The sequence below is a fragment of the Bemisia tabaci genome, chromosome 1 (genome assembly GCF_918797505.1).
Source record: "Bemisia tabaci chromosome 1, PGI_BMITA_v3".
In the NCBI taxonomy this organism is placed as follows: Eukaryota; Metazoa; Arthropoda; class Insecta; order Hemiptera; family Aleyrodidae; genus Bemisia; species Bemisia tabaci.
In genome coordinates this window covers 33640285-33657340 of record NC_092793.1, presented here as the reverse complement: position 1 = coordinate 33657340, position 17056 = coordinate 33640285, and the positions used below count along the sequence as shown (strand labels likewise).

Here is a 17056-nt window from a genome sequence, read left to right as displayed (position 1 = left end):
GGCAGGTTGCCTCGATAGACTCGAGTTGTTCTAAATATTTCACAGGCAATTAGCAGTCGCAGGTAAATTTCAAACTATTCGTATAAGCAATCGTAAAAATTTGGTAGTAAAGAAGGATTGATCATCATGCTTTGAATTTGAAGAGACCTTTTTTTTTCTTGGATGCATGGTACCAGCTCGTAAGCACGCGTAATTATTTCACTGATCTTAAAGTCAGTTGGGTTTGGTTTGGTCACGCAACTAAACTAACTCGAAGGCGAAGCGGATAGTATCGCTGGGATTTGAAGGCGTCCGAAGCCGAGATCGCGCTTTTGCAGTTCTTTACTAATGAAATTTTTACTTTGTCGATGCGAATCATTGCAATTTGGCGAGTTATCTTGCATGTCGCATTTATGTTACCGCGATTGCTGACTGCCCTAGACGCATACGTGCATTCAAGCGGATGGAAAACGGTGCCAATCACCTTGCAATAATCGATGTACTTAGACGCGACGCAGGAACATCGTAGGTATTAGGTGGTCTTAGACAAGATTCCAGGTGCAGTTCGGTCAGTCCAAATAAGACCTTATTTTCAGAGTTCGACTTTTCCCAAAAATGAAAGTCAGTAAATGACGTCTGCAGCGTACTTTTTGGAACCTTCAAACCCTTCAGAGTTTCGGAGGTCACGGTAATAATAATTCCTCTGAATTTGCGTCATGGGTAGAAAATATTTCGGTCGGGGAAGGTGACATTTCATGTTTGAGGGTACAGCTGCATACCATGTTTCATCAAGTAGTTTTCATAATCATTTCAAATTTTACTTTTTTTTACCATGTTTCATCAAGTAGTTTTGATGATCATTTCAAATTTTACTAAATTCTTACCCGGTTACGGCAATGGCGGCTCAAAAGTTTCCAAAATTCAATTAGTCACTATTGTTCCTCTTGTATTGCTACCGTTCAGTGACGACCGAGATTTATGAACTCCTCTATTATAAGAGAAAATAAAGTAAACATTTTTTAAAAAAATTAGCATGGGCTCCTAAAGCGCCAATCTCCCAGTAGTAGATCATGTCATTCCGCTGTAAGATCTCGTGTGAAAGAAGAATTGGCAACAATTATTGCGTGAAAATCTTACCCATTTTTGTCATCTCACTCATCGGAAGTTGAGAGATTTTACTAGGAATCGTGCGAGGCTTTGGGCTTCTAGGCTGCATTTAACTCCATAGCCAATTAGATGTTTGCAGATTCTGCCGTATACACGACTCATTCACTCGATATAATTCTCGCATGAACACAGTTTAGCAATATGGCCACGTTTGGAAATGTGTTGGAGGAAAAACGTTCAGTCTGCACCAATCTACCCAAGAGACTACTTCAGTTGTGGTACTACACAAGGAGGAGTCTTTTTCCTCTTCTTCTTTTTTATTTTTTTTTAAAATGAAATTACCCGAGATCCAGTCTCTTCATGGCGTAAATTAACCCTCAATCATTTCGTTAAAGGGATAGACTCTTTTCAATACATACCCTATGCAGATACGGCTGGTATGCGATGAAATTCTTCGATGATCAATGTAGAGTCAATCTTTTCACTGTAATACATCTAATAGAAAAATTTGCATCATATCGGTCGGACCGAAAATACATGGCGTCATGTCTTTGAAACCATAGTGTCCACAGGTCTGGAAAACCGGGATAGCTAGGGAATTATGTGGCTAGTAGAATCAGGAAATAGTCTAGGAATGTTATGGAAAAAAACTGGAAATTTGGACTATCTGTAAACTCGAAATATGGGAAAACATCAGCGTTGTCCACTTGATAATAAAATAAAACAAGCAGTTTACAAGAGACGAATTTCGTGTAACGTCACATCTCGTTATAATTTCGATACCTCGAAAGTCGGAACGTTCCCCAACAAACGAACATGGAGGAATCTGCGGGATATAGGCAGGGGGGTAGGGGTATTCGCTCGATGGCTGTCTATGATATTACGAGTTTATTTTACACATCACTCTTGTGATTGTGATCTCAAACGTTTTGGTAAATGAGTACCTTTCATAATTTTAAAGTCCCATGGATTAATTGTTTGGTTTCAGGCTAGTTTTAGCATTATTTCGTCAATTGTTCATTTTGGAGGTTATGTTTGTTTGTTGGGGCACATTTCGACTTTCGAGATATCGAACCACCAATATCGCTCCGTGACGTCACCACTAAAATCGTCTAGTCCGGCTCGTGGCTCAGCGCTCAGAGTCTCAATCTAAATATTGAATCTAGAGGAATAATTTCCAAAAAGGAACTGCAATTCTTATCGAACTTGGAAGAAGAGTTTCTCTTGCTTTTGTCATTTGCAGTAAAATTACTGCTGATAGTTTTTAATTTACAGTTCTTTATGTGCTAATTATTGACGTACAAAGTAAGGGAATTTCGATAATTTCGGACAGAGAAAACCCGCGAAAGTCAGGTAAATTTTTCCCGTCGATGCTTCAGACACCCCGTGTAAGAGCTGGTCTTCTCGTAGAGCGAGCGGGGGAGGGGGAGGGGGAGTGAGGTGGCCAAAACACGGGGCCGGTGGCTCGGATGACGGATGCCAATCCTGCCGTACTGAGGAGGCACGCCGGCCGTATAAGCCTTCAGATGTTGCCAAATGTCATTTGATAAAACACGAATTTCCTGGTAAACTTATGAATATTTTCTTTCCAATTTTTCAGATGATTTTGCTCGCAATTTCACCTAAAGTTCCTGAAAATTTCAAGGAAAAATATCCAGAACTTCCTTCAAAAATAAGCATTTAATTGAAGGAAATTTGGCAACTCTCGAATGCTCATACGGCGTTCTTCCTTAGCACGGCAGTATTGGTGGAGCCCCAGGGGTGCATAGGCGCAATAAGTGCTGTAATTCACAGTCAGAGCCGCATCGCATAGCCGACCACCTGCCAAGGTCGCGTCGTTAACCTCATTTCGCAATCCACCACCCCACTAGGTCATCGATTCCACCCCACCCCGCCCCGCCCCCGGGCCACCGCACCCCCCGGACCGCGACAACACCATCGTTGTTAAGCTCTGCTTCCGCCCGACCGGCCGAGTAATAAGTTCCCTGCTTTTCGTCCAGAGCAGATCTCAGCAGCGAACATACACGGAGAAAAAACGTCGGTTCACGTGCATCACTCAAATGGCCGATCCTTGCGACTCAAGAGCCTGGATACAGAGAGTATGAACATTTAAGTAAATTTGGAGGTTAGGTTGGATCGGGCTTTACTGTTCTTGGGGCCCAAAATGGTAGCCGAACTTATGATCTCAAATAACTCCGAATTACCTACGATCACAATTTTTACCACTCTGCGTTTCAGAAATTTTTCGAGCACGGATTTGACTTTGTTTTTTTGCACGAAGGACCACGGAAAAAGTATGGTGCTACCCCAATTTGTCGGACGATACGGCCATTTCCAATTAATTTTGGTAGTAACGCAACATATGGGTTAGTAATTTGATTCATTGGGGTACTACCACAGTTAATTGGAAACATCCTTATAATTTAACAGTTAGGGCTTAAGCCCTTACCCTTTTTTTCGTGGCTACTCACAGAAATTCAGAAATTTGGCTCTGGCAAAATCGCGATATTTTTTTATACCTATTTTTTTCTTATGAACGAAAGAGAGTAAAAATTCTCTGGAAAAAAAGAGGGGGAAAGAAAAGAAAAATTATCTCAAAGGCTAAACGGTGGGTGTTCCGTACCTATCGAACCGTTCGGTTCGCCCAACGAATTTAAAAGTTGAACGTCTGGGTTGAACCGAACTGAAAAAGGAGTTGAGTTGTACGAATCGAAAGTGAGATGCCTACAGAAAAGCAAACGTTCGGCTCAAACGAAGGAACTGTTTCGTCGCTGCGGATGCTGTGAAAAAGCACGGCACATCCGCACTCCGCAAAGGGGTTCGACCGTGTCGAGTAGGGAGACGTTTCCGTCGACCGGGAAGTCACCTTTAACCCGGAATGGGTAGGCGCGAGCAGTGACTGCTCGAATAGATACATCTGAGACGAGACGGAGGCCGCGAGGGTCCAAGAGAATCGCGGCGAGGGGTTGGAAGGGGGCGGGTGTGAGACCTCTTGACTCGTGGCCCCCGCGGCCCCGAGCTTGGAGCTACCAGCCGTGGATCGCAAGGAAATCTGGCCGGGCCCCGGGTTCAGGCCGCAGGCGTCGCGTCGCGTCGAGGAGATCTTCCAGACCAGGTGGCTCTTCCTCTCCACCCCGGGCTTCTGATGCCGCATTTCAACCGGCAAACACATTTCTTGCCATCAGAATTGTTGTCAGTGGCGTGGCGTGAATTTCGATGTATCGATTGTCATGCCGTTTTAACCTATGGTAAAGAATCGATTATTAAGGTGTTCGCTGCAAACACCCTGTCTATTGATCCTCTTTTATAGGTTTAAATGGCATAACAATCGATACATCGTAATTCACGCCACGCCACTGATTGTTGTGTTCCATCAATTTACTTCCCGTTAAATCGTACCGCCCTAGTACCATTTTTCAACGGAAAGATCGCGATTTTTCGAAATTGAATTGCGATTTTTTACGATTTGTTGGCGATAAAATCGCTAGGATCATCAAAATTTGGGCGAATATCCTCAATCATGTCGCAATTTTATCTTCATAGAATCGCGTTCGATAAAATCGGAATTTTATCTCAATTAATCACGATGTTTTATATCGCGATGAATCGCCGAACAGCTATTTTATTGTAAATTTTTGCGATCAAATCACAGTTTATCGCAATTTTTTATCCGATGATGTCGCAATAAATCGACATCGATAAGATCGCGGTACATTCTGCATCTGAGAGTGTTTGATGAGACGCGTACGCAGTATTTTTCATTATTTTTTTTCTGATACGGGAAATTGGGAGGAAAATAGATTTGAAAATTACAAAATCTTCCGCCTTGTGACGTCATCAGGTGACATTTTACGTTTTAACACATGTATTTAGCATTTTAGGTCAATCAGTTATATCTCCTCAAATATTTGTTTCATTTTAGAAACCAAGGATATTCTGATACTCAATTCACTCTGTGATTTCTTCTTGGAAATGAAATTCACAAATTTTTTGACACCTGCAAATTATTCATATATTAATATTATCCTCTCCTTTCTGGTTGAATGAACCACTAGACAAGATAGGAATTAAAGCATTATGACACATGATTTCTCGTCAAAATCCTCTCCTTTCTGGTTGAATGGACCACTAGACAAGATAGGAATTAAAGCATTATGGCACATGATTTCTCGTCAAAATTTCACGTAGAATTTGATTTGGGTACCAACAATTGCACACTCCAAGGTCGTGAAAATTAGCCTTATTTTGATGCTACGTTAAAGACTCCCTTAAAAATTCTCTCAATCACAATACCTATGAACAATACCGGGGTCTCTCAGAGGAAAAGAGCTGCTTATGGAACAGCCACGAATACAGCTCTCACTGAGTCCCTACAGCCCTCACACACGCAAAGAGCGACGAGGCGAATATTCTCAGCAACTAGGCATCCTTGTCAGGGATCATCTGTTGCACTCGAGCTCCCGGAGATGCGCAGCCCCTGCACGGCTTGGTGGTGGTCCAGCTCCATCTTAGGTAGCTGAACTCACGTCGGCACTTTACATCCCTTCCCTCTCTCCTCACCCTAGTCTTCTTTTTCAGCCTCTGCTCCGCTCCAACTACAGGTCCTCAGAGCTTTGATTTGAAGAAACTTTATCCTTCGATACACGTTGATTGAGCTTCAGCAAAGGATCAATCAAAACATTCTTCTCCACGTCCAAACTGGGGTTCTCAAGTTGGCATAAATCTTTGATTTTTCGAGCAGACCTGCAAGAAACTCTTTGACTTTGAAAGGCATGCGTTGATAATTACATTTGTGAGCCTCTTAGAAGCTTCCAATTCGTGCGTAGGAAAGAGCCCTACACGGGGAAAAATAAGGCTAGTCGTCACAACCAGCGGCTGGTTAAAAATACGCCAGCTACCGTGCGGTAGTTGCGATAACTACCGCGGTGGAGGACACAACGAACCGGGTAGTTGTTGTGACGACCATCCTATTTTTCCGTGTAAAGAATATAGAACATTGTGCTTGACTATAGGGGGCGACTCCCTTTGCCCCCTGCTCTCCCCGCGTGTAATATCGCTCTCTATCTTTCTTCTTCTCATAACTGAATCTTGTCGATTAAAAATTTTGGAGACCGGGGGAGGATGAAAAATTTGTATAGACAAACATGCCTGACCTAAAACTATGTCGAATATTGTTATCAAATAAAACGTGGTGTTAGTTGAAGAGTCCATATATATATTTTTTTTTTCGTCCTGCCGCAGTCTGAAGAGCTTTAACGTTCTCGAGGTGAAAGGATGAAAGTTCAAAGCACCGAAAAAGGCTCATCGCGGAGGGTCTCAACCGGGGCGCGGCGCAGTGAAATTCGGCGAGTCCGGGGGGGGGGGGTGAGTTAGGGGGGAGGGGGCGACCTTGACGGGGCACACGTGGTTCACCGGGAGCGAGAGACCGGGCACCGGGCGGCCCGGGAGCTCTTATCATCCGAGGGATCTTAAGTTTCTCTGTTACCATAGTGTCACACCGGTTGCCTAGCGACTCGAGCGGATGTACGTGTTGCTGACGTCAGTCCTTGCGTCACTGTCATTTCCGCCCACTGAGGGACGTTGCCGCCCCTCCCGCCCGGGCACCTCCACGTCCAACGTCCGACGTCAATTAGCCTTCGATGCTCGCCGCCCGTCACCCTCTCGCCCCCCCCCCCGTCTCCCTCCCCCTTCGGTCGGCTCGGCGCTGGTCGAGGGGTGCTTTCCGCGGTTGCCGCACCTTAACCACCCTCCACGGCTCGTCTAACAAAGGAATGCTCAGTTCGAAAAAGTAACTGACATTCTATGTTAACATCCCTGAAAGTGTCTTGTAAAATCCTTTAAAGTCAACAATTTAACTGATCAAAGCTTCTCTGGAAGTTATTGTTTGTGGTTTTGAAAAACTGCGATGATCCGAATGCGATGAACTGAGAAGACAGAAAATTTTGAACAGGGTAAATAGAAGGAATGTTTAAATTTTAGAAATCCTATAAGGCTGTTCTCGAATTTTAATTGAGGGTAAACATTTTTAGTTTTTGCTTATCCAATGACGTTCGGAATGCTGTCTTTTCCACCCCTATGCGAACACATGTTTTCAAGTAATAAACGAAGAAAATGTTCACAAAATTTTAGTTTTAAAAACTACCATGAGTCTTGGGAGTGTTATTGTTACTCGCTACTATTAGAAATCCTACCTCGGGACGTTTGAAATGCACCACGATGCATGTTTTCTCATCAATATTTACGTGAAAGTAAGATTCGCGGAACCGCATTCTCCGGAAAACAACTTTGAATCTTGACGATAAAGATTTAAAATTGATTTGTCAGGGCGCAATACACGTATGACGTCATCTCGACCATGCAAAGGAAGAGCGTCGTATCAACACTCGAATGTTGCCAAATTTTTCCCGATGAATTATTTATTTTTGAGAAAAGTCAAAATATTGCTCCCTTCAAGTTTTTTCTAGTTACGAGATTTATCCGCGAATCAAAGTCTGTGAAACGTTCTAATAAAAAAAATGTACAAGCTTACCTAAAAATGATTTTTTATCTGCAGAAGTTTGATAGCGTCTGAATGTTCAAGCCACGTTTTATCGCATAAAGCTGGCAACACTGCTTTTCCTCCATTTAATTTCATTTTAAACAATTAATTGATTGACTGGCAGCTTGCCGCGCCTAAAATGTATTTATGTATGTATATTGATGATAGTTGTACATTTATTTAAATTACCGAAGTCTCATTTTGCCAATTTTCAAAAATAGTCATTGAGCATGACAGAATCTGTTGCTCAATTGTTCAGTGTCACTGTCACACACACTTGTCGAAACCCTCATTTGGTGCAATTAATGCCCAAGCATATTTGAATTGCGTTTCGCAGTGAGGAACTATTATCTTCGACTCATTTTTGAAGCATTATTTTCGCCCTTAGGTATAGGAGCTCATATGAATGAGCCTTTGAAAAATGAGATCTACTAAAATGTCATCCATTTTGCCGGACGGTTGGTCTCTCTTCAATGCAAGTAGAAAAACTCGTATATAACTGATTGATTTAAAGTTATTCCACAGCAAAACAACTCACCTCTTTAAGATATTAAAACGCGAATATCATAATACACTACGCCTTCTGCGCGGTCTAGCCGTTGTATGTACAGGGTTCCCGTGCTTTAGTGCCAGAGGGATGGAGGGTGGAGCATGGGCTGCAGAGTGGAGGGGGTTGCGGATTGCTCAAGCGTTATGCGTTATGCGTTACGCGTTACTCTCGTGATTTTATAAGTACTGTAGAGGAAGATTCGTGACAGTCTTCAAGAAAGAGATCGTAGTTCATGGAAGCAAATTTTGTTCAAGCAAGCGACTTTTCTCATTTCGACGCATTTACGAGGGCCAGCTGATGAGTAACGCCTCCAAGCTCATAAATTGAGAAAATTCACTGATTTTCTTTTAAAAAGCTAAAAATATTCTGTTATAGATGTAATTCCCATTCTAAAGGTTTCTCAGATTGCAAAATGAAAATTTTCTTGGTGTTGCAACGCTACAGAAAAATTACATATTTTTTAGAAACTAATAACACTCTGAAAGTAGACGTTATCACTTTACTGAAGGTCTAACAGTCCGCAAAACTGAACAATTTTTCGACGTAACAACGTTGCCAAACGTTAAGCTCGTATTTGTTTGAGAATTCCTTAATGTCAAATCATCTCCTACTCGGAGTGGCATAAGGGTAAGAGCACCCTTAGAAGTTTTCCGCACAAAGCTCTTAAATTTCTTTGATTTTTTTTTTTTTTTTTTTTTTTTTTTTTTTTTTTTTTTAAATTACCATAGTAATATTTTAAGTCCTTGGTATTCTTAATTCTCGATAAATTGCCAAAGTACGCTCGGAAGCAGTCCTTGATTTTCGCATCCCATCGTCTGTTTACCACTTTTGAAAGACTGGTTTTTCTCCCGTTCTTGCGGAATTTTAAAATGTATATATTTGCCGCCTTCAGTATTGGTAGCAAATTATGAATATATACGAAGAGGCAACGTACATTTTTAGGCATGCCGATGCCTTAACGTTTTCGTTTTTTGAAAGTCCTTGATAAGTCCTAGAAAGTTCTTGATTTTGCCGATCGAACGTATCTATGCCAAGGTACTACGCACAAACGAAGTGAAGCAAAAGGATTTATGCACACAGGTTTTAAGTGCTTCTTTGTGGTTCTTTTTGCTTTAATTAATTTAGGCCACTTTTGCAATAAAAAACTGTAATTTCTGCAGGCTCATCTATGAAAATACCTATCTACATTGGATGGCAAATGGCTGATGTGTCGTTACTTAAATGAGCCGGACATTGTAGTTCCTTCGTGGGATAAAAAAGTATGACTGTCACAACTATACTCCCGACTGATTTTGGCGGCAGTTGTGCTTGAAAATTCCTCGGTTTTGGTTTTCAAACTATCATGAAATATGGAGCCTAGCCGTTGAATTTGGAAGCGATCGAAGATAACCGGATTTCCCGGGCGAGTCCGGCAAGGGTGGCATTAAAATGAATAAATGAATAGCGGGTTCCAATGAATGTCGATGAGTGGTTAATGCCGGACGCGCCCGCGCACCAAGTGGGCGATTCAGAATCGAAATGAGTCGGACGATACACCTTGGGAACCGCGCGCGATCCATCGATCCAGAAATCCAGGGTCGACCCAGGGGGATGAAAGTCGTCTTGACGTGATCAGCGAGGGCGGTCGTCGGTCAAGCGTATATCTAACCTCCTTCCCCCAACTTCGGCCCTCATCCGAGAAAAAGTTACATTATTCCATCGTTTTCCGGGGATTTTCATCGTTTCCTCTCCGCGCCGCAGAACCGGAGATGCAAAATGAAATTGAATGCCACTAAATTTCTTCTTCTTCCTCGCAATAACAAGATATTGGATCTTGGAAGTGTTCTTGGGGCTCCGCGAACCTACGGGGGACCGTGCCCCCAGGCCTCTCTCGTCTCTCCGACTTTGAAAGTTCCCGACGAGTCCGTGTAAAAGTATTCGGTAGCGTTTAGCGAAATCGAAACAAGTGTGATTTGCAAAAGAAAAAAAGAAGACGAAAAACATTGGAGTTGAGCGAACATACAGCTTTGAGCTTGTACAGCAACATGTTTTTCTTGCCGAAACCTCAAAGTCCACAGAAAGTATTGAGTGTGTGAAAACTTGACTAAAATTTAATTTTTTGCAACGAGCACGAGCCATCTAGACTAGAGTGATGGAGCAGGGTTGGAGTCGGGCTAAGCCGGACCGAAAGAGAAAAGAAAGGGTGAGGGTGAGAATAATACGTATTATTGTAACTGCACCTCAGCTTAGAGGGGTTAATTTTTCATAATTTGGTGCAATACACCAACACTCCAAGAATTGGCCCCTAGATTGTGTTTCTAAGTTAGAGAACGTGAAATTCAAAATTCGAGAAAAACGCAGTGAAAGTCAGGGCCGGATTAAGGGGGTGGCCACATGGGCCGCGGTCCATGGCGGCAAATCTAAGGGACGGCAAAAATGTGCAATTTTTTAAAGTGTAGGTATAAAAAATAAATCGGATTAATAAAAACAAAATTACAAACGAGAAAAGGCGACAAAATCTCTCATTTCCTGAGAGTATACCTAGTAATTTTTAATTTTGGCGTCTCTTAGCGATACAAGATACAGCACCTGAGGGTGCTGTAACTCTCTCGTAACTCGACTTATTGAGATAAGTCGAGTTACGAGAGAAACCAAACACGCAATTTGGCCTACAACGGCGCGACTTAGAGAGAAATGATACCGAGGACTTGAGATGAAAAGGAGAAGCCCTCGGCGCGGCGATCAGCATGTAACATATATTAGCGCCTACAAGACTGCACGAATACTTCACGCATTGCGTCCAACACAGTGCGGTCATTGCGGTCAGCGTGAAACGGATAGCGCCTACGAGAATGCATGAATACTTCACGCATTGCGCCAAACACAGTGCGTTCAGCAGCCGGTCGGCGTGAAACGCATAGCGCCTACAAGACTGTCGGAATACTTCATGCATTGCGCCAAACACAATGCGGTCTGCGCGGCGGGGTGGCGGAAGTTAAAATCATTGAACCACATTTATGTTTGTTCTTATATAATTTTTTCGTTCATTTCTTATGAATGAAATGCCTTGTCCACACGGAGATAGGTTTACGAAAATTAACTTTTGCGCAAAGTTCCCTGAACTTTAGCTAGTAGTGTTGACAGGGCTCTCCCAAAAAATGTGTTCAACACGAATAAATGCGTCTTATGCACCCCTCCCCCGCTGGCACGTTCATTTGATGTTTTTTATCGAGTTTCAAAACGAATGAGAAGGGGGCGGCAAAACATAGGCGGCCCATGGGCGGCAAGTAGGTGAATCCGGCCCTGGTGAAAGTTTGCCAGCTTCAAAAACAAGCATTTAATTTCAAACGCTCATAACATCACTTACTTATTAATTATTATAGAGTCGCTTGTGGTGTTGCCTTTAGTCACTTCATCTCCTCTCCCCCCGCCGCCACCAATAGGATCGCTCCATTTTCCCCATGTCCCCTACGTCTATCGCTCTGTCTGTCAATTTCAACGATGAATAGGAGTTCTCTCCAGTGGCTGAAGATTGTTGCAGGAACGGATTGTAGGTTGTCTTGTATTAATTTTTGGGTTTTGTTTTTTTGTTCACAGATTTTGGTTTTATCAGGAAGAAGAACTGTCGTTTCGTGGCTGGAGTGATTGTCGGCCCGCCGCCGCCGCCAGAATTGCCAGCGGTAACGGATCTTCGCCCGCCCACGCCCACGCCCACGCCTCGTCCTCCCCGTTCCCCTTCACTGTCGGAGCCTCCACCGCCGCAGCCGCAGCCGCCGCCGCCGCCATGGGCCGTAAAAAAATTCAAATCTCTCGAATAACGGACGAACGCAACCGTCAGGTGAGCTCCATTTCATCTTGATTCTCGAGTCCGCGCCCGGGGGAGGAGCATCGTTACTTGGCCCAATAGATGGATCCAGGGGGGTCGGGACGCACGCCCCCCCCTCCCCCGTTCGTCCGAAAAGAAAAGAAGGAAGAAAGGGCGCTTATATTTGGCACCTATTCATGAAAAAAATCGACTCAAACTGCATATAAGATGCTTTAAAATTTCAAAAAAATTTCCGGGGGACGCCCCCCCGGACCTCCCTTATGCCCCCCTCCGTTTGAGGTGTCTGGATCCACCTATGCTTGGTGCCTTCTTCAGATCGGAAGAGGAGATATCTGTGTCTAAATAACAGTCCGAGGGAAAACGTCGTATCAACATTCCACGAGTCAGTATCATAAGTGCCCCTTTCTCGAGGAACTCAGGGATGTTTTTTTTTTTTTTTTTTTTGTTTTTTTTTTTTTTTTTCTATTTAATGGCTTTGTGTCTAAGCACCTGCAGCCAAATCTCAGGGATGTTCAAATGTGGACCTGAACGAACCTAATGATGAGATAATCCTACAGAGAAAGTTTTAGCTTGAGTTCAAAGCTCGTTTCGGCAATGCGGCGTTGCTAAGTTTACATTATTTACCACTGAAAAATGCCAATATTTTCAACTTCTTTGGTTGAAAAAACAGCTTTAGTCGACCCCTTTTTTTTGTTTCAAAGCGCAGTAACAACAAATGATGATATCGTCCCTCACTGAGGCAGCCTCAGAAAATAAAAAGAGATCAACGTAATTTGTTTTTTCGACTGAGGAAGTACAAAATATTAGAATTTTTTAGTGGTAAAAGTTGGAAACTCCGTAACGCTATTTTAGCAAAACGAGTCCGGGACTCCAGCTAAAAATTTCACCGACGAATTGTCTCATTACATAAGGTATCGTTTAGGTCATATTTGAAAATATTTCCTGAGTTTCCCAAAACAGGGGCATTATAAGGCTCTTTGTTTGACAGGCTCTTTGCCTTTCCCCCGATAAAGTATTGAATTTTCAAGAAATTTATGAATATTTTTCCTTGAAATTTTCAAATATTTTGAATCAAACGACGAATAATAACCTCTGAAAAGTTGGTAGAAAGAATTTACAAGTCTCTCAGGAAATTTGTTTTTCATCAAAGAAAACTTGGTAGCGCTCGAAAGCTCATACGTCGTTCTGCCCAAGTGCATGAAGTGTTATGTAGGCTAGAAAACCACGTTTAGTGCCGGATTCGTGCTTTTTTTTTTTCACCCGGTGCAAGATTGGTCCAAGCAAACTGCGCAAGAGGAAGTTAAAGGTGTACACCTGAAAGCTGAAGAAGGACCTAAAAGAGGTGAAAACTATGTACGGGGTCACATTCAAGTTAAATGAATTTTTTTCTTCCTCTTCTTCTTTAAATTGTAACCGTAAAGATCCACGAAAAATTTTCATTTTGAGTCTCTCATGTGACATTTTAAGTATATTCAGTACTTGTCGTCCCTTGGTTACGAAACAATGGAAAGTTGAAAGAAAAAATTCACCAGTTCTGCAGGGCCGGATTAAGGGGGTGGCCACATGGGCCGCGGCCCATGGCGGCAAATCTAGGGGCGGCAAATTTTGCAATTTTTTTTTAAATGTGGGTATAAAAAAAAATCGGATTTAAAAAAAAATTACAAATGAGAAAAGACTACAAAATCTCTCATTTCCTGAGAGTATAGTAATTTCTAATTTTGGCGTCTTCCAGTGATACAACAGACAGCACCTTTAATTAGTCGAGTTAAGAGAGAAACCAAACACACAATTTGGCCTGACTTAGGGAGAAATTATGATGAGAACTTGAGATGAAAAGGAGAAGCCCTCGGCGCAGCAATCGGCATGTAATACATGTTTGCGCCTACAAAACTGCACGAATACTTCACGCATTGCATCAAACACAGTGCGGTTATTGTGATCAGCCACGGTGCGTTTTAAACAATTTTAATGCGGTCAACATACCACCCGCGATTTTTTTGCGAAAGTGTCAACTAGAAGGCCTACTGATTGAGGAACAACAAACCGCGAAATCTGTGATGGGGCCGTTTTTGAGAAAATGCGATTTTTCGCTTTTTTGGCGGGAATTTCGGGTCAAGGCGCTGAAAAAGTCAAGTTAGGCTGTTTTTGTAGTTCGTGAATGCATATCCTATACATTTTGAGTCAATCAAGTGCCAGTAGATAGCTATTCGTGCATATTGCCCAAAATTCATATCCTTAAATCCACGACTTTTGGGTTTTTGGGGGGTTAGTCAAGGAGAAATCCGAAAAAAAGAGGGTTAACCCGGAACAAATTGCTTAACAAACTTTTCCTACGTAAACTTCTTCAGTAGGTCCTATTGAACAACATACCAAAAGTTTACCACGGTTCGCTCCCGGAACACCCCCCCAAATTGCCTAAATTCCAAAATGGCGGCCATAATAAGGCCTCTGGGAGTTCGATTTTTTTAAAAATACGCATACAGTGTCATGTGAGGTGTCAATTCCTATGTAATTTTGGTCGTAGATTTCAAATATGAAGTAAAAAAAGTCCCTTGATCAAAAGGGGGTACCCCAAATCCAAGATGGCGGCCAATTTTGAAAGTCAAGAGGGTGGATTTTTAAAAAGTTCGCGTGATAAGGCAAGTGAGGTATCATTTCTTATGTAATTTTGGTCGTAGATTTCATTTATGAAGTCATAAAAGCCCTCAAGTCAAAGGGATTGCTCCAAATGCAAAGATGGCGGCCAGCTTTGAAAGGCAGGAGGGTGAATTTTTGAAATGTTTACGTGACATCCCTAGTAAAATAGAATCAACCTGACGTCAGGGTATGTTTCATAAACTACCCTGAGTCAGATTGATATCAGCCTGAATTAGTCTGACTCAGGGTAGTTTATGAAACGTCAGGTTGATTCTATTTTACTAGGGATGTCACGTAAACATTTCAAAAATTCACCCTCCTGCCTTTCAAAGCTGGCCGCCATCTTTGCATTTGGAGCAATCCCTTTGACTTGAGGGCTTTTATGACTTCATAAATGAAATCTACGACCAAAATTACATAAGAAATGATACCTCACTTGCCTTATCACGCGAACTTTTTAAAAATCCACCCTCTTGACTTTCAAAATTGGCTGCCATCTTGGATTTGGGGTACCCCCTTTTGATCAAGGGACTTTTTTTACTTCATATTTGAAATCTACGACCAAAATTACATAGGAATTGACACCTCACATGACACTGTATGCGTATTTTTAAAAAAATCGAACTCCCAGAGGCCTTATTATGGCCGCCATTTTGAAATTTAGGCAATTTGGGGGGGTGTTCCGGGAGCGAACCGTGGTAAACTTTTGGTATGTTGTTCAATAGGACCTACTGAAGAAGTTTACGTAGGAAAAGTTTGTTAAGCAATTTGTTCCGGGTTAACCCTCTTTTTTTCGGATTTCTCCTTGACTAACCCCCCAAAAACCCAAAAGTCGTGGATTTAAGGATATGAATTTTGGGCAATATGCACGAATAGCTACTTGATTGACTCAAAATGTATAGGATATGCATTCACGAACTACAAAAACAGCCTAACTTGACTTTTTCAGCGCCTTGACCCGAAATTCCCACCAAAAAAGCGAAAAATCGCATTTTCTCAAAAACGGCCCCATCACAGATTTCGCGATTTGTTGTTCCTCAATCAGTAGGCCTTCTAGTTGACATTTCCGCAAAAAAATCGCGGGTGGTATGTTGACCGCATTAAAATTGTTTAAAACGCACCGTGCAGCGTGAAACGGATAGCGCCTACAAGAATGCGTGAATACTTCACGCATTGCGCCAAACACAGTGCGGTCAGCGTGAAACGCATAGCGCCTACAAGACTGCGTAAATACTTCGCGCATTGCGCCAAACACGGTGCGGTCGGCGCGGCGCGGAAGTTAAAATCATTAAACCAAATTTTGTGTTCGTTCTTTCATAATTTTTCCGTTCATTTCTTATGAATGGAAGGCCTTGTCCATTAGAGATAGGTTTACGAAACTTAACTTTCGCGCACAGTTCCGTGACCTTTTGCTAGTAGTGTTGACAGGGCTTTCCCAAAAAATGTGTTCAACACGAGTAAACGCGTCTTATGCATACCTTCTCCGCTGGCACGTTCACTCGATGTTTTTTATTGATGTTTCAAAACGAATGAGAAGGGGGCGGCAAAATATAGGCGGCCCATGGGCGGCAAGTAGGTGAATCCGGCCCTGCAGTTCTGTCATTTTTTTTGTCCAGCAGTGACTATTCCGACATCCTTACATCTTAATAGCCGCAAATGATCAACTTCAAATTGTACGTCATTTCCATGTTTCTACAGTTGTATTCGTTGTACTTGCTACCAACTGTTAAACAAACTAATTTATCAAATACACCTGTCCAAGAAAACAAATGAGAATAATATAAGAACCACCGGCACAATTCTGAAAATACGGAATTCCCGTAAGCGGATGCATCTCAGATTGCGATTTTGCCATAGTTCGGGTGATAAAATATCTTGTAAAAACTTCGAATGGAGCCTCACATGACATATGATGCCAGAAAAATGGTAAGCAAGGCACGGCATGAAGGACGATATCTACCGATAGGTCCCCGGATTCGTTTATAGGTTCAATCTAAGCTCATGGAGCGACATTGAAATTGTCCGTGCTTTTCAAATCGATATCTACTCGCGGTCCCTGGTAGGTATGTTGCCTATGCAGCAAGTTGAAGGGGAACTTTAGACTGGCGATACCTACCTGTAGTGGTACGAAGTCGTTTGTAGGCTCAATCAAAGTTCATGGCGCAAGATTAATCGAATCGATCACTATTCGCGCTCCCCAGTATGTCTGTAGCCGAAGAAGTAAAATTAACGGCGAACTTAACTTAACTTTGAACGGCAGACGACATCTGTCAGTAAGCTTACGCTTTGATTTTATTGAAGTTCCAAGTTTGCAGGCGAGATTTATAAGTGTTGTTTTTTAATAGATAGGTAATATTCGCGCTCCCCGGCCGGTAGGTTTGTTGCCTTTGCGACTTCAGATGAATGATAACGCACCCGCAGACACCCTGCATGAAAGTGA

At 42.5% G+C, this 17056-nt stretch overlaps 1 protein-coding gene across 8 annotated transcripts in view; it reads left to right on the top strand.

The window, feature by feature from the left end:
• Positions 1-17056, top strand: part of LOC109029726 (myocyte-specific enhancer factor 2) — a 428152-nt gene that overhangs the window by 391966 nt on the left and 19130 nt on the right. For all 8 annotated transcript variants that reach the window (XM_072300129.1, XM_072300136.1, XM_072300154.1 and 5 more), the window contains one exon: positions 11751-11991. In XM_072300129.1, the coding sequence (XP_072156230.1) occupies positions 11938-11991 (54 nt within the window). In that variant the 5' untranslated portion in view covers positions 11751-11937. The remainder of the gene's footprint in view (positions 1-11750; positions 11992-17056) is intronic.